Source organism: Lipophrys pholis, assembly GCF_963383615.2.
Source record: "Lipophrys pholis genome assembly, chromosome: 6".
In the NCBI taxonomy this organism is placed as follows: domain Eukaryota; kingdom Metazoa; phylum Chordata; class Actinopteri; order Blenniiformes; family Blenniidae; genus Lipophrys; species Lipophrys pholis.
The window spans coordinates 22344603-22368553 of record NC_137629.1 but is presented as its reverse complement, the minus strand read 5'-3'; the positions used below and the strand labels follow the sequence as shown (position 1 = coordinate 22368553).

General features: G+C 41.5%; 1 protein-coding gene across 4 annotated transcripts; it reads left to right on the top strand.

Moving 5' to 3' along the window:
- Positions 1 to 1801: 1801 nt before the first annotated feature.
- Positions 1802 to 23446, top strand: ergic1 (endoplasmic reticulum-golgi intermediate compartment 1). 4 transcript variants are annotated; one of them, XM_080465255.1, is made up of 11 exons: positions 1892 to 2007; positions 12228 to 12289; positions 14157 to 14249; positions 16031 to 16103; positions 16584 to 16678; positions 19523 to 19647; positions 20197 to 20301; positions 20401 to 20461; positions 20738 to 20838; positions 21532 to 21654; positions 22964 to 23446. In XM_080465255.1, coding segments are annotated over exons 4-11 (720 nt in total). In that variant the 5' UTR covers positions 1892 to 2007; positions 12228 to 12289; positions 14157 to 14249; positions 16031 to 16101; the 3' UTR covers positions 23072 to 23446. The 4 variants fall into 4 exon arrangements, 3 of the variants coding, with proteins under 3 accessions (XP_080321379.1, XP_080321381.1, XP_080321380.1); XM_080465253.1 differs by lacking the exon at positions 14157 to 14249 and having other exon boundaries at positions 1802 to 2007; XR_013935406.1 differs by lacking the exon at positions 14157 to 14249 and having other exon boundaries at positions 1878 to 2007; positions 20738 to 21109.
- Positions 23447 to 23951: the final 505 nt, after the last annotated feature.

The window sequence follows — 23951 nt, the reverse complement described above, 5'->3', positions numbered from 1 at the left end:
GACCTACTGATTCCATATGTATAAAACTTCCCTCTTGTCACGATACCAGTGTTTCAACAAGGAAAACTTTACTTCTCAGGGTGACATTTATCTGTGCAAATGTCTTCCGGGATCCACATGGTAACATCTGCACCGCCGCTGCCAGAACATTAAAACCAAGCTCTGAAAATAGCCACGGAGTTGCTGCTCTGTTTTTGATTCCCATAATTAGGACCAGTAACAAACCATAACTGTCATCCAGAAAGAGAAGTGAAACAGAGGATGACAAAGCCTCGCTGTCGCTTGCAGTTATTGCGGCCTGTTTACTGTCATTGTCACTACGGGCAACGGCTTAGCCATCACTGGGAAAACACAGGATTTATCCAGTGTCTTTTTTATGGGTATTTGTGGCAAATATATTTTGTTTCATGTAAATACCAGTGACGGCAGACCAAAAAATGCTGCGATGGGAAAAGTCCTCATCAGAGGGAGTTTATGGAGTTTTTCTAGTATATGTTTTGTTTTTGTTTTTTTTCAGTTACAGCAAAACCTGACATAACGCTCTTAAATGGGCTTAAACACCCTCATATGTAAACAGAATGACATTTTAACAGAATAGTCATGAGAACATTTATTTCTATTCAGTGAGTTCATCCAGGCCATAATTTTATATATTTAAACCAAGTATTGCCATTTCTATGTTTGTGATTTTTTTCAAAATGCTAATCACAATAATAGACTGTTTTCTAAAGGGCCTTGAAATTACTTTGTTGTATTCGACGCTATAAAAATAAAGATTAATTGAAATTGAACTGAAAAACAGACTAATTCAGGAAGATTAGAAATAACTACTGGAACATCGTTTCAACTAAAGTCAGTATAGTTATTTTACTGTGGTTGATGCTGCCACATTGTAGTCAATAAATAGAAATGAAATATCAAGTTCACATTCCAGAAAAGTTTCTCTTTCATGTATGGACACATGTATAAGAGCACATACATTATCTATTTGCATATTATCAAACGACATGATTTACTGATTTGATGGTGTAGTTTCTATAAAGCCACTTATTTGACGATATTTCTGTCAGTTTGTGTTAATCTGTTGTTGTGCTCTTGGACTTCAGTGTATTAATGAAATTTTGATTGCATTTTGTTGGCTTTTAAAAAATGATTGCTACTACTTTTTTAACATCCCAGTGTTGTTTTACCAATTCTGTCTTGCCTATTCCGTATGTCTTGCTTTTGTATTTGCCTGCATTTTTTCCCTGCTGCTTTATTTTAAGCACGAGCAGGTATTAAAAAAAATACCATTTAAAAATGTACTGTTAGACTTGAATGTAGCTGTGATCAACAAAGTCAGGTGAAGAAAAAAACTGATGAAAGTATGATATGAAAAAATGTCAAATAGTGGCACTAACTTAAGTTTACTTAAATTCAGAAAAAAATAATTCATTGTATTCGGTTGGCTTTGCTAGAGAGGGCAAACCTTATATGTGTTCAATTTGTAAAGAACAAAATAATGCAGGCTAAATCCAGGTTAAATCACAACACAACACAATAGTCGGAATGAATTAACACCATAAGATGCCTCACGATATTTTGTGTATTTGTGAGTGTGCAGCCTCCTGTCTGACGTCACATCCTTGCTATTATTTAATCCAAAAATATGATTTTATTTATTTATTATTTTATTTTATGATTTTATACATGAGGATGTTTGACATTTACATTTTGATGATCTGTCTTTCTGTTATATGATTTTTGGTGGTTTCTCCTGTGTACATCCTCCTCCTCTCAGGTCACATCCTGCTCCGGCTCTGCTGATGATGCGCTCGCGGAGGAAGGAGAATCACAGGCGCTCTCAGCCAATCACATTCTGCAAAGCGTCCTAAGCTGACGTCAGCCCGGTACCGATGAACAACCGGTAGTGTTGAAGGGAGCCGTGTGGCCGCTCGTTGTTTGCAGCTCTGTTCGCTAAAACCTTGCTGTCAAACGCACTAACGCCATGCCGTTCGATGTGAGGAGGTGAGTACTCGTCTTCCCTGTCTTTGTGCTCCGCGGAGAGGCGGCGGTTTGCAGTCTGAATTAACGACGGCTCCAGCATCGCCTGCTAATGAGCCACTCAAAGTTGTAACTGTGTAGAGTTTCACGGCTGCTATGAATGGTCTCCATTGTCTGAGAGGTTTTTTTTTTCCTCTCTTTTTCTTCTTTTTTTCGGTTGAGTGTGGGTGGATGGAGGTGATGCTCAGGTATGCTCTCAAGAGTTTATGTGCGGCTCCCCACCTGCGCATGCGCGGGTCTACCCATCCCACCATCACCGCAGTGTAGGGGTCAGAGGTCATGGGTCCTCACAGTGTGGGACGATGAGCCCTTCTTCACAGTTCAGCTCAAACCATGAAGCTTCTCCTCCCCAAACTCTTGCCACATGTTCTGGTAATTTATGGTTGAATGTCAGATTCCGTGCTACATATGACCCGAGGTTGAAATTCCTGAAAGTTTTCATTCAGTATTGATGTGCTCGCATCGCACATTTGCTATAGATTTATCAACTTTCATGATATGAATCTCCTCTTTAGGTGCAGACCAAATGACTTTTCTCTAGTGAGGATGGAGGCACTTTGAGTATAAAGATCAAACAATGCCAACAATCATCAGATAGGCATTGACATTGAACTGACCCATTACACACACATAGCAGGATGGATCCATGCTTTCAATGAGATTATACCAAATTATTAGTTTCTCATCCGAATGCTCTGACTCTAAACTCATCAGAACAGAGTCTTTTTCCAATTTTCTGTGGTATAATTTTAGTGCGTTTATGCAAACTAAATTGCCACTTTTCAGTTCTTTGCTGACAGGAAGTGGCAACTGGTGTGATATTCCACATTAGCCCATACGCGTCAAGGTTTAATGAGCTGTGTGCTCAGAGTAGGTTTTTTTTACACTTTGGTTGTTACAAGTGTTTATTTGAGCCTTTCTGTCATTTCAAAATAGTCTAACCTTTCGCCTGGGCTTTTTGCCCAGGAACTGCTGCTCAGAAGATATTTTGTTTGGGCCATTCTCCGTAAATCCAAGAGATGGCTGTATGTCAAAATGCCAGATCAGTAGTTTCTGAAATAGACCAGCCTATCTTTCGCCATCAACCATGTCAATTAAATAGCCTTCTTACCCCATACTTATGCTTGGAAAAGCATGTTTTAATAAAAAAATAACTAAAATTTCAACCTTCCAGTTATCTAATTTGATCAAGTTTACTCCTCAAAGGTGAAAAGGACAAGAAAATATGTTGTAAAAACACATCCAATTGACTTCTCTGGTAGAGGGAAGTCACCTGACACTCACTAGGTTAGGGTTACTGGGTCAGACATGGTGGTGTTGCCTAACACATCTGGTGATCTGGGCTAGGTTTACCGGAATTACACAGGAAAAACCAGTAGTGGCTTAGAATGTGGTCGTCATCCTCACAAAATATTAAGAGAACAATAGACTGTAAGTATATGTAGCATCTAATGCTTGAATACTGGAACAGCAGGACTGGACACGCCTTGGTAACTGCATGCAAATAACCCAGGATGAAGTGTCATTCCACATAAATCCTGATTGTGCAGCTGCTTAAGTTTTCAGTGCGAGTGTGTGGGCCCTGGGTTCAAATCAAAGTCACAGTAGGAAGAGAATTCAGCTGAAAAAACTGTAAAAATGGAGCACCCAAACATCCTCTTTTTAACTTCATGCTGTTGATATACTTGGTGCTAAAACACATTTCCAACCAAGGCTGCCAAAACATAATTGTTCCCATGTTTTGCGCTACAGTTAAATGGATTATGTCCATCTTTAACAGTTTTTACAAATAATATTTTAATGTTGTAACAACCCAAACTACCAAAAGTGGTAAAGGTCATGATTGATGTCGCTGGGTTAAAGCCTTCACGCTACATAGACGTGACGCACACAACCATGACCTTGCAAGATAATCTGAAGCAAAATACTGCCGAGTTTCATATGTCACGTTTCTCTTCTTTCTTGAGGCAGAAGATGGTAAAATGTCTGTCACACCTGTTGTTATAGGAAGCAGACACATAAAAGTGATGAGTTAATTATGACTAGATGTGTTTTTTTTAAACTGTAGTGGGGTTTTTTGGGGGGGGTTTTCTGGCAAAAAAAAAAAAAAAAAAAGGATTATCCACTGCAGAACTTTCAGACAGCAAAACTGCGTATCCATAGGTAATATATGAAACTTGATGATATGATAAAGATTAAACCCCCCCAAAGAATTGTGTTCGTCATGGTGATGCAGGTGCACAACACTTTCTTTTTTAAATGTTTTATTAAAACATTATGTCGGATAAGTATAGCCACAAGATTGAAAATAAATAGGATATAAAAAAATATACAAAACAAACCATTTTGAATCAAGTGACAGCTAATATGTCCCTTCAACACTGTTTAAAACCACCAGTTTGACCACTAGTCAGTATTCAACTTTGCCGTGGTCTAAAAATGCCCCAGTAATCCCCATCAGATCTTAGTAAGTCTTCACGTGACATGTCTTGTACCGTGGTTGGATGAAACCTTTGTACTCCGAAGAAATTAAATTGACGGCCGTAAGTCAAGGATCAACTGATTCAGCATGTTTTAACTTGAAGACACTTGGAATTTTACTCTGGAGTCACAGTACTTGGACCACTTTGCCTGAAGGGGTTTGGACTGTCTCGCCTGAAGATCTGCCATTGTGTTCACTGGACTCGTTGCAGCTTGCACATCCATGATATAAAAACACAATTCCCTTATCCTACTGGTGCTTTTTTGGATTGAGATGTAGTAATTGAAGGCTGTTTTAGTTTCTTGAGACAGTCTTCATATCCAAGAAGAACCGTCTGAGATTATTAGATATGGTGCGTTGTCTTTCCAGAAGTATTTGTCAGGAGAAGATTCGCTGTGGCCCTAAAGAGATTGATCCATTCTGCAGTAGAACCCAGACAAGCCGTTACTAGATAGCCATGTCAAAAGTTACTTTTTTCATCTTAGTGGTGCCCAGTTTGAATTTTAGACGGTTCTAGCTATGTTTACTTGCCGAAAGTAATTGTCATCCTGAAATGCGACCGTCTCAGCTCTTGAACACTTGTGCCTAAAGTGTTGGTTGGTGGGTGTATCAGCCGAGTAAGAAAGAGAAAAGCTGTTTGGATACATGCAGGATGCATGTTTCCGGTATAAACTGGCATTGAGCTGCACCCACCTAGCTGATGGAAAGCTCACAAGTCCATCACAGAGCGAACACACATATTGTCAAATAAATCAATAACAAAAATGATCAACTGCTTTTGCACTAAACGGCACCGCTGGCTAATCAGTCAAAACACAGTGTGATTGTTCTCAGTGTTCCCAGAGACCACAGCCGTGTGGTAACGACAGGAAAATGTACCACACAGGAAGTGGTGACATGCTCGATAAATACAGTGTTACAGGAGATGACCTCTCGTGCTCAGGCTCATGTCCCAATGTGTCATTGTCTTGACGCGGCGATCAAAAGAAACCCGTTTCACAACCGCTGGAAATAGCTTGATTGACTAACTAGCGTGAAGGTTTCTTTAGCTCACAAGTACAGAGGCATTAGTCACCAGTGTGCAACACCTTTAGTTACCGTAGATTACAACAGACTCGTGTTTGGCATGTGTTCCCAGAATGATGCGGTGTAAGTGTGATTTTTTTTTTCTCTCTCTTTCCTTTTTTTCTTTTTCAGCCAAACCCAAAAATTACTTGAAATGTACATCGAGTTTCACTCAGCGTTCTCTGAATTTACCCAAAATCCACACTGGTTATTTTTCCCCCTGATAGCTTTCGGGTCACAGTGTTTCGGGGCTACTGCTGATTTATTTTTATTTTCACTGTGAATCTTTGAAAAGACTACACACTGAAACATCTGGGGAGATTATTGATAACTTTTTTTTTTTTTTTTTAAGATTAGTGGTTTATTTTTCATTTTCTTTTCATTTTCATTTCATTTCTGAGACGATTAGTTGGATTTTTTAATGACATTAATGCACAATACCAGTCAAGATTAAGCATGACAATGTATATTAAGGTTTCCATTGGTAAAGTAGTGACTTCGAGGTTAAAGCAACATGTTGGTGACTGGAAAGTTTTTGTTTGAAAGTTTGAATGTCATAGTCTCCAATCCCACTAATAGTTTTGTGGGGACAGTTTACAGTGTTACTTGTGCCAAATGAAACATGCAGATCATGATAGATTTACTGTGATGATCTTCGAAGGGGTCAAATAAAAGATGAAGATCATAATTTCTAAGAATGCATTCCTTTTGTCGTTTTATTTTTTTCTCTCACTGATTTAGCTGTTCCGGTTTAAAACTCAAAATGTCTTACATAATCAAAATATAAGAATTCTCATAAAGGACTAAATAAATCAGACATTAATGGCATAAAGAAGCTGGATTCAGAGAGGTTTACAGTCATTTTTCCCGAATAACGAGTCAAACAATGTTTTTGATGATGAATAGGGACTGGCTCATCATTGCAGTTCCACTGGTAATTTCACAAGCATTTAGTTATTGTGTTGCGGGGCCTTAAAAGCAGCAGTATGCGGTCCAGTGTGTCTCCTTCTCGCGTTGTGCCTCGGTAGTTTCAGCTCTTTCTCGGACATTAGCCATCTCAGGATGTATTGGCTTTCTGTTTTGCCTTCATCAGTCCAATAATTTGTGCTCTAAGATCAGCCCCAATCATAACGACGTCATCCATAATAAGTGGGCTTCTGACGGAACAGAGGGAAAAACTGAGAGGCTTTTATCTCTGAGGTTAATTGACCTTCCAAATATGTCATTTATTGACACAGGGAGGTACATTGTGGACTAACCTGATGATGCAGTATGTGTGTTATGTGATGATTAGATCATGGTGACTTGAGAGCTCCAGTCAGGGTCTTTGGTATTCTGACAAAAGCCGCAAATATATATCCTGATGACCCGATCTTGACCGCGTTGGGCTCCCGGTCGTTAAAAGAAAACCTGCGTAAAAGGCGAAGTATGTGGGCATGTGTTGCTTACAGGCCGCGATGTGAGGCGATAAGACGTGAGAACCCTGCTCCTCCGTGATGTGGGCTTACTCAGCCATATACGTAAACTGAATGCACTACCAACTTCACTGTGACTCATTGATGAGATTTGGTTTATTTAGTAAGATCTTTCCTTGAAATGCGTCTCTGTTCCTCCATTTAACACCGTCAACAGAGAGATGCTGGTACACCATGTCCTCTAATCACTAAACATCTGAGCTTTTTTTTTTTTTCTTTTTTTTCTTTCTTTCTTTTTTTTTTTTTTACACTAACGGTTGGACAGCACAGCGTGACGGAGGGGGTTGTGTTGACTGTAATTCAGGAAATTACAAACGTCAGCCGCAGACCGATAGGTGAACTCTCAGGAGTCAGCTTTAATATCGATGAAAACAAAGTGTTCTGTGTAGAGGAAATTAGGAAACTAAGCTCCCATTTAATGAAAAAAATAAAAATGCTAAGATTCAAACATCTTTATATTCTTAATATACATATATCTAGCTATACAGATTTTTTTCTCAAATGCTTATATATCACATTTTAAATCATTTATTTAATTTTGGTCTCACTGTATCACCTAATACTGCCATTGAAAGTATTTCTGTAGTAAATGTAACTTCATATGATTGCGTCAGTTGAGCTGAAGTGTACTGTAATCGGTGTACAAAAAGAATAACAATCAAAATATTTAAAAATTCTATTCTTTGATTGAAATAAGAATGAATGCACAAGTCCTTGATAGTTAACCTACATTTTTAGTCGTCATTGCGGGTGGTTGTTGGTCTGAATGGGGAAATTATCCACGTAAACGGAATTGGTCAGGTCTTACTCAGGTTGAACAAATACTTCTCTTTTCTTTTCCTCCCACAATTCAAGTATTACATCTTTTTAGTTTGGCATTCAGGCTCTCTTATGAGATAAATTGTGTTTAATTTCATGTTTATATCATGAGCAAATGTATAAATAATTGTGTAAACAAAGGCAATTTACAGGGTTACAAAGGCAATTTACAGGGTTACACACACACACACACACACACACACACACACACACACACACACACACACACACACACACACACACACACACACACACACACACACACCTCTACCTACCTCTGTCAGCAACGCCAGTTTATTCATCAGCGATGACACAGAACAAGATTATAGTTTAACTAAATCATTTCCTGAATAAAACCAATGATAACCTGTTTTTACTAATAAAACGGTCGACATTTTGATTTAACGGTTTTATTAAGGTTCCCTATTTTTTAGACACAAACAACCTTTATTGCCTTAAAAAAAAAGAAGAAAGTTCTGGTCAGTGGCAGATCTATGGGCATGTCATCTGTGTCAATGTTTATACATTATATTTCAGTAAACATTGTCATTTTCCATGGATAAACACCAGCCAGAGTGAGTCCAAAGCAATGGAAAAAATAAAACCCTGTCATTTTGTTTTGTTATCCTTATTTTTTCAGACTCATGTGACGGAGGTAATGGCCATTTTCCATGAAGAACAAATGGCAACAATAAATCTGTACATCCAAGGCCATTGACGCAAAAACTAAACAAAATTCCACAATCATATATGTCACCCATTCAGGCCTCTAACTGAGGTGATGTGTGGTAAAAGCTGAAGATAAGCGTCAAATAAACTGCACTAACAATGTACAGTATGTCATGGCAGATACGTTCACTGAAGAACCCCACACACCTGAATGGGCAAGAGCGAGGTCACAGTCCTCTGACGAATGACATTGTGGTTTAGTGAAAACTTATTTTTGACAGAGAAGAAAGTCAATACATCCGGTATGTTGGAAAAACACCCAAAGCCAGACTATTAAACGGTTTAACAGTTTGCCATCAGCAGGCCTCGAGGTTCAAACTACACCAGAGGTGGAGGGATAGTGACGTTATTCCAGACTGCCATACGGGTGAGCTAATCGCATGCCGTTCCATTATAATGTAATATCGGTGCTTATTTGTTTAGTTTCTTTCCATTTCAAAGCCGACTCGTCAGTGCATAGGATGTGGGAGCTCTTCATGTGACTCCTCAGGCTTGTCAACTGCAAATAATCTGGTTATGCTCCCTTTTCACTTTATCATATCATCTGAAATACTTGAGCAATCACCATATAAGTCCAGTGAAAACGCAGCGGCTCAACTCTCGCTGTTAGCATCAAATGTAAATTACACCCTGTAGTTAGTTCCAAACCGTCTGCGGCGCATCCAGCAGAGACTATTTACAGTTCATATGTACGATCAGATTCCCTCTCACGTCTCCATTGACCAGCTGAGGGAGATCGTCTTTCCTTGTACGCATTCAAATTTAGCAGCGGGGAAACTGCAAGTGCTAAAAATATGCATTTGCGCTCATACGGCAGGGATGAGGACTTCTTTGACTCTTCATATCCTGTTTCTTTTGCAACAGTCAGCTGTTTGTGAGATTCGATGTGCAACATTCAAGCGCAGACGAGTCTCACAGATTCAGCCTAATCTATACGTTTTTTTTTAAAGTATTCTAAACATTTACAACCTCAATAAAATACATTAACACTTTTCAATTAGCTGTACACTCAAGACATAAATGGTAAGACAGCGCGGGAGATATAGAGAGAAACGGTTCGGATCACGGTTATGATAAAAGATGGAATCAAATCCACAAGTTATCATCACTAAGAGGCGTCAACAGCCTCAGGGCTTAAGATCGGTGCTTTAGTATAATATAATTGATTCAAGATACTACAGTTTATAAATAATATGTTTTATATTACTGCATCCGACACGTTGCCCTTCTAAAACAAAGTCTGCAAAAAGCTTGGTTGAAAAAGCAGCTGCAAACATCACACAAGTAAAACGGAATACTAAGTGCTGAGAAGTAATTTCCCCAAGGGGATCAATAAAGTACGCTGTCTTTCCAAAACTGTCTTATCGCCTCAGGGCAATATAAAACCAAGTATCTCCCAATCGTCTATGTTGAAAATTATACAATTGTTACTTTCGGTGTGAATTTAAAAAAAAAAGTGTCCCAGGAGGTTAACCGGTTTTTAAATCATTCTTTCTTGTGTATTTCCAGTGATGCTTGCTGATGCGTAGGACCACTTAATCTATGGACATCAGTCGCTGTATTTTACATTTTATGAATAATTCTTAATGTTAGGTTTTTCCTTTTTGGCTTTTACTGGACATTGGTTCTTACTTTGGCCCAATCATGCGTAAGCACCTGTTAATATGACAATGGAGTCTCCTCGAGTCATTGAAACCTTCAATCTAATTTTAGTTATTAAAATCAAAGAATGGACATAATTGCACTTAATTACAGGTTTTGGACAATCCACCTTGAATAAGAGCTGTTCATCTAGAATAATATGCTCCTCTAAGTTTCAGAGTATAGATATGCATATTCATAACCTCTTTATTTAATTTAGTGAGATTCATTTTATGTATGCTTTCGGTTCAAATGAACAAAACTGTCTTTCCATACTCTAGAGGAGATTAAACTGGAGACGGTGTGAATATAAGTGCAGATATTCAGTGTAGCACTGAGACAGTTCACAGCAGCGCCACGCTGCATCATAACTGTTTCAAATGCTGTGGATGACACCAATAGCAGCTATCCGACACACAACACTTTTTCTGTGCTTGAACATGAAATAGAAATATACAGAAGAGACGATAATGGAGAAATACAGTAATAAAGACCTGTTACGCAGACTAGTTACAGGCTGGTTACTATCACCGCTTGTTTGTGTTGGTGGAGACAAACAAATAAATCATTGTTTATTTTCTTTTGGTGTCAGCCGTGAAGTAGTGTAATTAACATTCAAGGCCGCGCTGCTGCTCTGAATATCGGCACATCTGTTATTGTTTAAAACCTAATCTCAAAGTAATCTAAAATGTGTTCTGCCGTGTTTGTTGTACTAGTTGGCAGTGTGTTTTTACAGCTTACATCACACAAACGTTTCAAGACTTGGCCTGTTTCTAACTCGGCCACTTTGGCCACAACTTCCCCTAACGACATGTGTCGAGCATTTCTCCCACAGCTTGTAATCATTAAAATCGCATACTTGAACAGTGTGAAAGTCTTATCCCTGCTCCATTGTTGAAAGAGAAGGAGTCTCTCCTCAACTGTTCGGGCCTGTCCTGTATAAACCGACTGCTATCAGCACCGAGATAATCCTGAGGAGAGGGAGGCTGGCTGAGATGTGAAGGATCCAGGAGTAGATAAAAACAAAAGGAGCGAAAGCAGGAGCCGAGGTAAAACAAGAGCAGCAGCGAGGTCAGGGCCCCAGCAGGAAGCCCTCCCTCCCTCCCGCTTCCTCCCCCGCCCTGCATTGCATCAGCTGTGATTCTTTCTCTGGCAGCTCTGGCTGGAAGAAATGTGAACAGATGTGAGTGTTTTTGGAAGGAAGATGAGGAAGAAGTGCGAGTGTGAGAGGGGAGATGAGAGAGAGAAAGAGAGAGAGAGGGTGGGTGGATGGGTTTTGTGTATAACGATGGAGTTCGGGGTCGAAAAAGTTTCACTGCCCGAAAAAGGACATGCGCAAGAAGTCCTGAATCTAAATAGTTTTGCTGTTGAGTATCCAATGTTTTTTCACCCCCTCTTTCTCAGCTCCTCAATAAGGCAATGGCCGTATTTCACAAGCGCAGCGCACCGTGTGACGGGTGTTAATTTTCTCCATCCGAACGCAATTCACTGATTCACGCAGCTTATTTTAGATTCCGATCCCAGTTATGTAAAATCATCTGCTTTATGTAAATATGCTTTATACATCACCCCCCGACAAAAAGATGGAATTATACGAAGTTGTGATTCTTTTCATTGGCGTGTGTGTGTGTGTTTTTATGCCGACGCTGTGTTTTCCTGTGCGTATCGACAGTCGCAGGCTTTTTGTTGGGGGTCAGGTCATGATTATAGACCGTACACCCAAAGGAAGAGGTGTGACCCCGCAAAAAGTGTGTGTGCAAGGCATGTGTGTGTTGCGACGGGCCGTCTGGGTATGTTATGTGTGTGATGGCTGCGGTCCAGAACTAACATTCCACCTCTCCTCTGTAATATCACACAGCCCGATGGGTACAAAATGTGCTGCTTTTCGCAGCACGTAGTGTTTACTTTTGCTTTTGAGTTGTTGTTTTGTTTTGTTTTTCTCACTCCCTTTTCTTCCTGTCTCTCCTCTTCAGGTTCGATATCTACAGGAAAGTTCCAAAAGATCTCACCCAGCCAACATACACAGGAGCATTCAGTGAGTAACTCTGCACCCACAAACCCAAAGTCATGAGAAAGCGATAAAAGCGTTGACCTATTAAATTGCTGATCTCTTGTTTAGGCATGGAAATGCAGAATGAATCAACATTTGTTAAACATTGTTGTGAGCATAAATTAAACATTAGAGGAAAAGATCAATGACATTCTTGGGGGTGTTTAAAAAGAAATGCGCCTTATTAAAAGACATTTCAGTTGGTAACAGGTGGTCTGGCTTTGTCCTCGGGTCACAACAACCACTCACCTCATGTAATTCTCTCTGTAAAACTGCAAATCAAACTAAAGCAACAAATAAGTTGAAAAATCTAGATGCTTCTTGCTAATAAAAGAGAGATGGAAAATGTTACTTTGCTTCTTAAAACAAACTCCCCACTGCTTCCATTTAGGGAAGCACAGATATTACTTTACTAATATGAGTATGAGTGCTTAGATTTAGGTACTTCCCAATAGTAAATACTGATCTGAGTAGTTGGTAGTGCAGCACAAGAACGTATACGCGCGCTGCCGTGTACCGAGCTCACCCACCATCGGGGGGAAGTTTAAGTTCAGCGTCCTGTTCACTGTGAGCCACATGACTGGAAGACATTTCACCAATAAATATATGGAATAATCTTAATACTTTTAAGGCATTTACAAGGTTGAGTTGTAAAATTAACAAAGAAATCATCCAGCTCTCAAAACAACTTTCATTTCACTACCTTCAACTCGACTATTCCTCAGAATAAACGCAAAAAAACTGTCATTTAGATTAATTTTCATTTATTTGACTGGCACTGATTCTGCAAGTTAGATTTTTATTCTAAAAAAGTAAAAAGAAAGGGGGGGGGGGGGGGGGAACTCAAATTTATAGTCCTGAGAACTGTTTTGCCTCAGTCATCAGGTTTCACAGTGTGGCAGTAATACTGGATTATATAATATGTATGTAAAATGGAACTTTTGACAAAGCTGCATGGCGGTGAAGTATTTAGCAATCTTGCCTCACAGTGAGATTATCCCATGAGTTTGGACTTGGGGCCTTTCTTTTTCTCCGCTTTCTGTGTTGGCATGTTCTCCCTGTGTGTGTGTGTGTATCTGTCCTCTCTGTTTGTCCCGTTTGGGACCGGCGACCTAGATGAAAGTGTCCAATCGGGGGAGGTAGCTGTGTTTATTCCAAGCGATGGTGTTAGTTGTTTGTATTTGAAAAATCACGTTTGTCTCTCATGTCTACACATCAAGTCATTCTTGGACAGCATTAGTGCTCAGGAGCCCGCGGCTCAGTATTTAGCGTTCCCGAGGAATGTGAAGGAAAGTTGTACCAGCCCGAGGAGCCGCGCGCGTGTTGAGGCACAGCTAATGACGGAAAAGGTTTGATGGCTGTAATTCAAGTACCTGCCTGTTCCCGGCGTCTCGGCGGAGACACACGGCGGTACCTGTTTTAGCTCAGCGAGTATGATAAGAATGTTGATGATGGTCTCATTCATCAACCACAGGAACCTCAGGACTCATCAGTGGAAATATTAATGTCTTTTTTCAGGTTAGCTCACGTGTTTTCTTGCCTGTCAGAAATTAGTCACTCTGTTCGATTCATTATTTAGTGGCGCAACACAAAAGACCCATGACACATTTATGCTTCTGAGTTATATTGTAGTATCAGTTAATTATTGATCTGGCGATGACGGTGCAAGGTAAAACAAGTGATTGACCTGGATTAAGATTGATGACGCAGCAACGTGAAGCAGGACCTACATACTGAGCAGTTGGTTCGGAAAAGCTTGTTAACACCTTCCTCGATGACGAGCATCTGCTAAAGATATACACCACCAGTTTCCACCCAAGAAAAGCTAAATGGAAGTCCTTCCTGTTCACAGTCGACTCCCTTCCTGTCTCCATCCACTGTCTGGGCTCGAGGGCATTGAGTTGATTCGGACATGAGGCGTGAGTTATTGCTCCATCCGCAGCAGGTCAGCTCGCAGTCCAGCCTGAGTGGTTCAGAGGCGAACACAAATGGACTCCCCCCTTTTCACAACAGCCCAAATAGTTGACCCCATCTGCTTTTGTTCTTCTCTTTTAGGGCCACATTCCTCTTGGTTCAATTTTGATGGTATTTGCTTTGAACAATGAGCCTGTTTTTGTCACAGTAGGCACTTTCTGTATAGGATTGGATGGTTCATAATTTTTATTCTTTGTGACTTGGAGTTTCAATGAAGTTATTCTGGAGATTGCGGGTGTACAACACAAACCAAGCCATAACACCCTTCAGAAGGATAATGGAAGAATAATCACAAGGAAAAACCAAAACGTTGGGACACTATAAAACAATGTCCCATAAATTCAGGAATCGGATCATCCACGAATAAACGAGGTCAAATTCCCATGTAAGACTTTTTATCTTGATGTGGATTTCGCAATAGTTAAACATGTAAAGGGTAAAGGTTTCTTTATTCAAATGCTTTTTCAGCGATTACAGAAACCTCCCTTTCAACACAGTACTGAGTTTGTGTCCCAGCGTGAATGCTGTCTGTTCTCTAAACTATTTCGATTTCCAAGTTGTGAGGAGAATACACATCAGGCAGAATATTAATGGTTTGAATATAAATGGCCCATCTGATTACGAAAGCACAAGCGATTTTTCAGATCTCACTGAATTCATTCATGTTGTTATGATATTTAATTCCCTTTTGTCACGGTCTTGATAATGTCTCAGTACCGCGGATGACTTTAGGTTTATATAAAAGCCACTCATCTGAGGCAATTGTAAACCATTTGGCTCGTCGGTGTTTCCACTGCACACCTGTCGGAGTTTGAAATCAGAAGTAAGCCTTTTCCTTTCATCCTTAATAATCCCCTTCCAGCATTCTGCCTTTTGAATCCTGGGAGGAGCTACTGTACAAGTCTGTAGATGATCTTGAATTGGTGACCTATGTGTCATCGTGGCACTCCTTGTTGTTTGTTGGTCAAACATTAACTTATGTAAAGCCTCCACCAACCGCAAGTTCAGCCACAACATCCTGCCAGCCACAAGGTCATGTGATCCTAGGAGACAGTTGCCACATAAACACGCCTCACCTGCTGAGTGAGAGCTTTCTGATCATGGCTCTCGCCATACGAGATAAACCTCACTTGTGCGGGAACGGATCAGTTCCCTCCATATTTATCTTAGTGAACACATGACAGCGTTTTATTTGAGCCTGACTGATTCGTTTGACACATGAAGCGATACAGACGGCTGGACTGCTTCTCCTTTTAAGCTCAGACTTCACATTTTGGCCCGGAGAGAACAAAAACACACTTTCTTTTTTTTCTTTTTAAGTGTTGAATATTTCGAGTTTGGTTTGTATCCAGCTTTTATGGGAGCTGTCGGTGTGAGAGTTTATCCAAGGAAACTTAAAATGAGCTGTTTTGTATTGAAGCTCAGCATGAGCTCACCTCTCTCAAAGAAGATATGCTGTCATGGCGGCCTGCTGTGTTGGCATTTAATCTGTAATTACTGTAGCAGGGTCTTTAAAGGCCTGCGTAATGGCAGGATTGGCACTGCCAGTAAAACCACTATTTAGGGAAAATCTTAACGGCCGCTGTGCTTTTATTAATGTCAACGACTTGGGTCATTCCAAGAGACGAGGTTAGTCCCACTCATTTGCATCACTGTGCAAAAAGCGGGTGTAATGAGAGATTAACGTAAAAGAGACAATTTTTTGTTTCAAACACGGTGTCCCCTCTTACTTTATTTCCTCTTTCCCCACAGTTTCCATCCTCTGCTGCTTCTTCATACTCTTCCTGTTCCTGTCTGAGCTCACTGGATTCATCGCCACTGAAATGTACGTACCGCAGCATCCGTCCGTCACCTAATATTCCGCCGCTGCTCCACCGACAGGCTGGCACTCGCACGCGTGCGACAAGACAAGAGGAGACAACACCTTATTCCTGAATATCAATGTCTCCATTATGATGACTTCTGCCTGGCCGCTGTTGCAACCAATGAATGGAGACCATTTTCTCACAGGAAATTGGCTCTGTGCGTGCGTCAGCCTCTTGGCAATGTCTGTCTAATGAGGGGTGACTTGGGGAGGGTGTGACAGAAAGGAAATTACACTGACAGTGCTACACAATTGCTCTCTCCCCAGCAAATTGGCAGAAAATAAGTCCCTGGTTTGTGGAATGGTTTGCAAGGAAAAGGTTATGAGAGTAGAAATGTCGCAAAGTTGTTTTTTGTTTTTTTTCTGTAAGGTACACTGCATTTCTTGCCCTCTCTTTTTTGGGTCTCTAATCACCCGTTTCATCTATTCCCTCCACTGCAGGGTAAATGAACTGTATGTGGACGATCCAGATAAGGACAGTGGTGGGAAGATAGATGTGACGTTGAACATCAGCTTGCCAAACCTGCACTGTGACTGTGAGTATATAAACACGCTTTCTCCTTGACCATGTCTCAGACCCACGATTTCCCGCTGCATTTTCTTTTTTTCCTTAACACACACTATCCATGTCTTGTCCTTTTGACATGCTTCATCGGCAACGTTACAGTCATCTTCAAAGATATATAGATAAATGAAAATGTCTTACTCGCTACCGAAGGAACAAATTGTGAGCACTTAATGTACAATGATCTATGTATAATAGGGATGGCTTGTAAGTTTGAGAATTTTAATTCGATACTTCAGCTTCCATTATTGACTATACATCTCATTTGTGTTTTGATTGTTGCTCTTAAACATAATAATTCAAACGCCACTTTCAGACTTCTTTATTGCTTTCTTCACCTCTAGTTTTGTTCTCATTATCTTCCATTTGGCTTTTCTGCTTTCTTAGTTCAAATTCAAGAATCTTTACTGTCTCATGGGGGCAATTAGACCGAACCTGGAGTATTTTGGTCTCTCATTCCTGAATCTTGGCATCAGATGTCTGCGTCTACAAAGAAATGAACTTGAACTGTCGGTGGAGTTGGGGGTAGGAGGTCTGCCACCATCAGTCTAGTCTTATCCACAGATCTCAATTTGTGCAGGTCAGAGAGGGTGTTAATGCCAGTGAGCTTTCTACTCATTTATAACACAGTCTATTCTTATTCCTGCTTGACAAAAGTTCAAACCAGCGGGTTGAAAGTTAATACAGGCTCGATAAAACCTTCTCATAAAAGTGGAATCCACATTAAAACCGCGGAGCGCTCGATAAAAACAAATCCACTGGTGAGCCTTCTTACACTCCACGTGGGGTTTAAAAGTCAGTTTTTCATGGAGAACTGTTCCTAGGTGTTTGTACTGGTTTACAAACTCCAAATCTTCTAGACAACTTCATCGAAAGATCGATTATAATAAACTCGGAAAAACAAAAATCAAACAGTTACATTTTGATATGAATGTCAGCCTGAAGTCTTGACCCTATAAACACCGGCGGAAAGTGGCTTTCTCCCCTGTTGCAGGCCTGTACATGACGATTTTGCCTGAAAAAGTCAATATATAAACGATATTAAGTTTCCATTTCATTTTAAGGTTGAGTTGTGACACGCTTGCAGATAACACTAGAAGAGTCCCTGCTTTGTGTGGCTTCTGTTTATCCTCCTGCTGGACAGCTGCAATCTGCCTTTGGCGTGAAGTTGCCTCTGATGGTCCGTCTACTGTACTTCGATGTCATGGCGGTAGGCAGGGCTGTTGAAGCGTGCCAGGACGGAGAGCAGTCACTGGTTATTTGCTCCTCATGACTCCCCACAGAAACTATGCCCAATGACAAAACGCACGCGTGCGCGCACACACACACACACACACACACACATGCTCACACACATACTGGTTTGTTCTCCAGCAGCCCAGAAAACACATTTACCCATTTAAAGCGATATCCAAAAATGGCAAAGCTAATAAATACTTGTGTGACAATTACATCCAGATACGAGCGATTGCTCACACACAGCTGTGGCCCACATGTTTAAACAACCTTACTTTTTGCATGCTTGCATAAACCCCAACCCGTGTTGTGTTTCTGATTAAAGCGCCTGATGATTGTCTGTGCAGTACTTTTGTTTATCTGCTAAATTTCACCCCACACACACACACACCCCACACACTGCATGTGTCTCAGCTCCTCAAGTATGAGAGTTAACATTGTACACGGGTCCATTTTTTGTTGTCGCCACATCCCCTTTCTAAGTGTTTACGTGCAATAAGTGCAAGTGTTAAACCTGAACTCCCTCCATTGACCTTCACGGCTCGCCTGGTCTTGATTTGAGACTAAATGGAAAAGCACAAACATGTAATAGCCTTATATTGACCCTCACTTCCAGTCCAAAATGTCTTAAAAAGGAGAAATGGACATCTCTCTCTCTCGCTCTCTCTCGCTCTCTCTCTCTGTCTCTCTCTCTCGTGCACTTTCAACCTGTATTCTGAGATCTGGATACAAGGGGAGGGGAGGCAAACGTGTGTTGAATGTCAAAGGTCAGACAGACGGCATGAGCACCATTTAGCACAGACCCCCTACCCCCACCCCACCCATCCTCCCTTCTCTATATCTCTCTCTGTATCTCTCGCTCTCTAACTCTCTGGCTGGCCAACATACGACACAGGCAGTTTCTGTAAATAGGCCACTGCCAGTGTGCCAACACATGGTGGCCGGCGGGGAGGGGGGGGGACTTAAGTCTTGATGGAAAAACACCGAGAGAAGAGGGGGCAATGGGCATGTGGTCTCTGTGTGGACTTGTTTACTTTGTGGGTCTCTGCAGTGATTCCTATTCTTTTCTTAATTAGATAGATTTAGATATTATATAGGAACAAGACTGAGTTTTACTTTTGTTCTTTTGCTCGGTCTCTTTTGTGAGCATTAGTGATCATGAATTATTTAATTATTTCTATTATGATGCAATGTTGCTGATATTAACTTTACTTTGAACACACATGTAAACTTGTGTCATTTGAATCCAACACTCCAAAAAGCAATGAAGGACAAGGGAATTTGATGAAAATATGAAACTTTAATTCCAGTTTTTTCTAGCTCTTTCTGTGTTATGTCACTGTGAAAAGTGCTTAGAAAAGCAACTCAGGGTGAATATTATATTAGGGTAGTTTTCTACCAGTTTTAGACTGAAATCTAAAAGATGCACAAATTGGTGAGCATCTGAACGTAATATAGGAACCTCTGCATCAAAATCACTTAAAGGTTTGCTACAAGCCAAAGAAAGTGTCCATTGTTTTGCTGCCTGCTGTCGTCATATGTTTTAAATCTCCTGCTGTGACTCTCGTCTCCTCCTCAGTGCTGGGTTTAGACATCCAGGATGAAATGGGCCGCCATGAGGTCGGCCACATAGACAACTCCATGAAGGCCCCCCTCAACGACGGGAGAGGCTGTCGCCTTGAGGCCGAGTTCACCATCAACAAAGTGAGAGAAGGAAGATTTATCCAAAGATGCTTTGTGAATGACGTCTTCTGTTTACTTCTCCCCTTCAGAAAATGTCAGAATTGACTTTTCATGCTCGGTAGACATTAAGAGGCATTCGTCAGTGGGGAGATGTTTTGAAGATCACACACTTTTGTTCTATATGTTGTGTATTTGTCTTGGACTCGAGTTTTACATGGAATTTGCCCGAACCCCCCCCCCCCCCCTCTGCTTCCTGTAGGCTAAATTGAGTTATGTTAAATAGGGAAGCTCTGCTCTGGGATTCAGTTACATCCGACGGTACAGTCTGGGGCCTGCGAAGCCGTCTTTGTCCCTCCTCCACCTTGTGCGTCAGCCTTTCCAGTACATTTAAAATGATTAACCCAGCAGTTGGACATTTAACACTCTCGCTCACAGAGTAGTGATGTGGAGGAACATTTAGTTTCCAACCAAGTGTTTGTGCATTCAGACAGGTTCATTAGTTGAACGAAAGCGATGCAAGTGCTTGTGCTGCTGCTAACGTAAACTCTCCTGCCTTTTGTGTGTCTGAAGGTACCTGGCAACTTCCACGTATCAACACACAGCGCCACAGCTCAACCCCAAAACCCTGACATGACCCACACCATCCATAAGTTGTCCTTTGGCGATAAGCTCCAGGTCGGGACATGCACAGAAAATGCCAAACAGAACCTGAAAAGGATAATCCCTGCAGTATGGCGGCTGACTGTGTATGTCTTTCTGTCTTTTGTCACACAGGCACAAAAGGTCCAAGGAGCCTTTAATGCATTAGGAGGGGCCAACAAGCTGTCATCTAATCGTACGTATCCCAGCCGCACATGTGCTCATTATATCCGCCAGTGTGACATTTACGTAAGCCCGCTTGCTGACACAGGATGATGCACTGAAATGAGACGCCTAGTGGAGAGCGCATGACTCCGAACTGAGTGGAAACTTGATTCACAAAGCTGATAGAGCCTCTCGAACAAAACGCCTCCACACTTTTGTGTCATAATCACAATAAGCGCTTCTATTTTTGAACGTTATTTGGAGAGAACCGGTTTTATTGATTGCAACAACTGTGTTTCCCCCGCAGCTCTGGCCTCACATGACTACATATTGAAGATCGTACCGACAGTGTATGAGGACCTGTCGGGCAAACAGAGCTTCTCCTACCAGTACACGGTTGCCAACAAGGTTCGGGGCGTCCCTGCACGCTTCTTATTCCCGTCTCACGAGATCATCCCTTTTCTTTCTTGAGTTGTTTTCGTCAGGGAGGCGGCGTTGACCATCCTAACATATGGCCAGGGCATGTTTTTGAAATGTTAATTCGTGCACTCACCCAGAAGTGAAAGCTCAACCCCTGGTGACTGGAAACACTCTCTAGATGTCAACAAACCATAAACACACTTCCTAGAACCGTGTTGACTGACAGCTGGGTTTGGAGTGTGGAGTCATAACAGTGCAGGTGAGCCGTGGAGCATGGAAGATGAGGGCCTGAGTAAAAAAATTCTAAAACCTCATCCCCCCCCGCAGCACACGCCGAGTTCCAGCGGAGACACGGTTTTGTCCTCAAACTGCATTGACATTCTCAATATAGTGTGAATTATTCAACCTGACATCACTTAACAATAACTTAACCTCCTCCGAGATTGCTTCATATCAGTGTTATTCAGCGAAGAGTCATCTCTTGTGAATGACTTTATCCAAAGAAAATTCAGTGTATGACTCATCAGCGCCGCCGCTATCACTTCAAATAAGCAGGAAATTACTTTTTGCGCCAACTTAATGATTCTTTTTAAGTTTGACTAACTTTTCTCATCATTAATACATCATCTTTTCTTTAACACACAATAAAATGAGTAACTTTTGCCTTTTCTTCCCCTTCAGGAATATGTTGCTTACAGCCACACGGGGAGAATTATCCCCGCAATCTGGTTTAGATACGACCTCAGTCCAATCACAGTCAAGTACACGGAGAGGAGGCAGCCCGTGTACCGCTTCATCACTACAGTGAGTGAATTCAGTATTGGAATTTACATCTGCAGGCAAAAAAAACAGAGCAGAGATTGATCATATTCTGATTTCCAGAAAAGAGGACACTTAGTCCGGCCAATAGTTGAGTCAATTTATGCCACGTTTGTTTAAATTCAGACACTCGTTTGAATTTATTTAAAAAAAGAAAGAAAGAAAGCACACATCCTAGACAGGACATGGAAAAAGGGTGTTTGGTCACCCCGGGTCATCCTCTGTCTGTTAGCATTTAGCACAACACAGTGTGTGGCCTTAGTGTAGTGTTACTTTTCTCAAGAACATCCAACCGCTCACACATTCATCGGAAATTCTATTGACAGAACAGTTGACTTGATCTGTGGTGTACATAGGTTTTTCATTTTGGAAGCAAGTGTCGGTCATTCTTTATTTCCTTGCCGACAACGATCTTTCCCCACTGTGACCTTGAAATGTCCCTCAAAGCTGGAGTCAAAAGTTGGCTGCCCTGCATTTACCTGATAAATAGTTTTGATATTTACCACGGGAGATAAAAGGAGGATCAATATTGGACTTTGGTCAGGTGGGCAGACAGACGCCTGGCTCCAACACGATGGCGTCGTGTTTGCTGAACGTGTAGAAGGACAACTGTGGCCCAACATTGCCGCTTTATAAGCCAACGTGGTCGAGTTGCGATTACAGGTTGTTGCATTACTCTGCTGGTGATAAAGGGTTATTAAAGCAAAAAATGGACTCAGAATATTTCACAAGGCAAAACAAATGCTTTTTGTTCCCCTCCTCTCGCTCTGCTCCGACGCCAAGAGTCTTTCTGCAGCTTGTCGTCGCTCATAAGAAGCTTTTAAGCTTTTCATCTCGCTGTTGGCAGGAAGGTGAATCGGCGTCATTCTCGAACGTCCTCCATCCATTTCGTGTTCCTCGACTCCCCCTTGCCAGCTGATCAGTTGTGGAATTTCTGGCCCCATCAAGCAGGTTTCCTGCTGACTGATCATGCAGTCAGGACTCTTAATTGGCTACCCGCTTGATGAGCTGCACCGTTCTTTATCTCTGGGGCTGTTTGGGTTTCACTCTGACTCGGGGCATGTGCAGGAGATGACTGTGCGTACAAGCGTGTGGCGATGACTCACGGCTCAAGATTGTGAGTCAAACTTCAGGGCCGTTTTCTTTCTTCCAGCGCATGCTTTGGTGTCAGGGTAATGTATTATTATGAAGAAACATGTGGAGGGCCAGCTGATGTCAAGGCTTTTACGACCAGAGGGGAACACGTCACAGCTCTTCCATGTAGAAACTGATGGTTTTGACTTCTCTCTTGCAGATTTGTGCCATCGTTGGCGGGACGTTCACGGTCGCAGGGATCATTGACTCTTGCATATTTACAGCTTCAGAGGCCTGGAAGAAGATCCAGATCGGAAAAATGTCCTGAGGACCGCTCCCTTGGCCCTCCTCACATTTTATTTATATGTGCAAAGTTGTTAGCCTGTTAGCTAAATCCAATCCTGCTCCAACCAGCTTCCTTGTGGAGAAGGTGACCCACGAGGAGTCTCCGGCTCTCGATATAGCTACCAGGCTGCACGGCAACGTCTCTTTTACCGGAGATCCTCCCCGACTCCCATCTGCTCTGAAGTGTGGACGCATGTCTGCCTTCTCCGTCATCAGCGGCGGGAGCGGAGAGGGAATCTCTTTTGTTACTGTGGAGATGAAACCTTGAGTGCTGGAGGTCAGGATCCAACCTCCACGTGTCATGGAAGGATGGACTCTTTTTAAATGAAGTAAAAAAAAAAAAAAAAAAAAAAGGAAATGAGATCTCTGCTGTTTCAAATTTGGTGCTAACACTATATTCATAAACTCTTCATGTACAGATGGGTGGAAAATTAAAGAAAAAAAACCAACTAAGTGTCTTAAGTTGTTTAGCGACACAAACAGCTTCAGTGCTCCTTGGTATTATTCCTACAAACCGTATTTGACACTATATCTCACAAATAATTCCTCTTTTGTTCTGTTGAGAACGGTGGTGTTGACTTTTTAACAAGTTGGTCCAGAATCCCCTATTTCTGGGTTATTAGTTGAGCGCTGGTGATTTGGAGGCCAGAGCCTATTATTGACATCTTTAAACCAAAGTCCAAACCTCATGAGTCGGTTCACAGTGACTTCAAATCGTCAAACTGAAACATCGAATTCTCTCTGAACGTCTTGGGAGCGTCTGCCATGCTTAACACTGCGGTACCTCCTTGAGCACACCCGAGCAGAGCGCAACACTGAGGCACCCTCTGACCTGAATCAACTAAAAAAAAATACATTTAGAA

Excerpts from the sequence above, each read along its gene's own strand:
- ergic1 (XM_080465253.1), top strand. The coding sequence starts at position 1,988 with ATGCCGTTCGATGTGAGGAG. Across the intron at positions 12,290-16,030 it reads AACATACACAGGAGCATTCA|TTTCCATCCTCTGCTGCTTC; the intron begins GTGAGTAACTCT and ends CTTTCCCCACAG. Across the intron at positions 16,679-19,522 it reads GCCAAACCTGCACTGTGACT|TGCTGGGTTTAGACATCCAG; the intron begins GTGAGTATATAA and ends TCTCCTCCTCAG.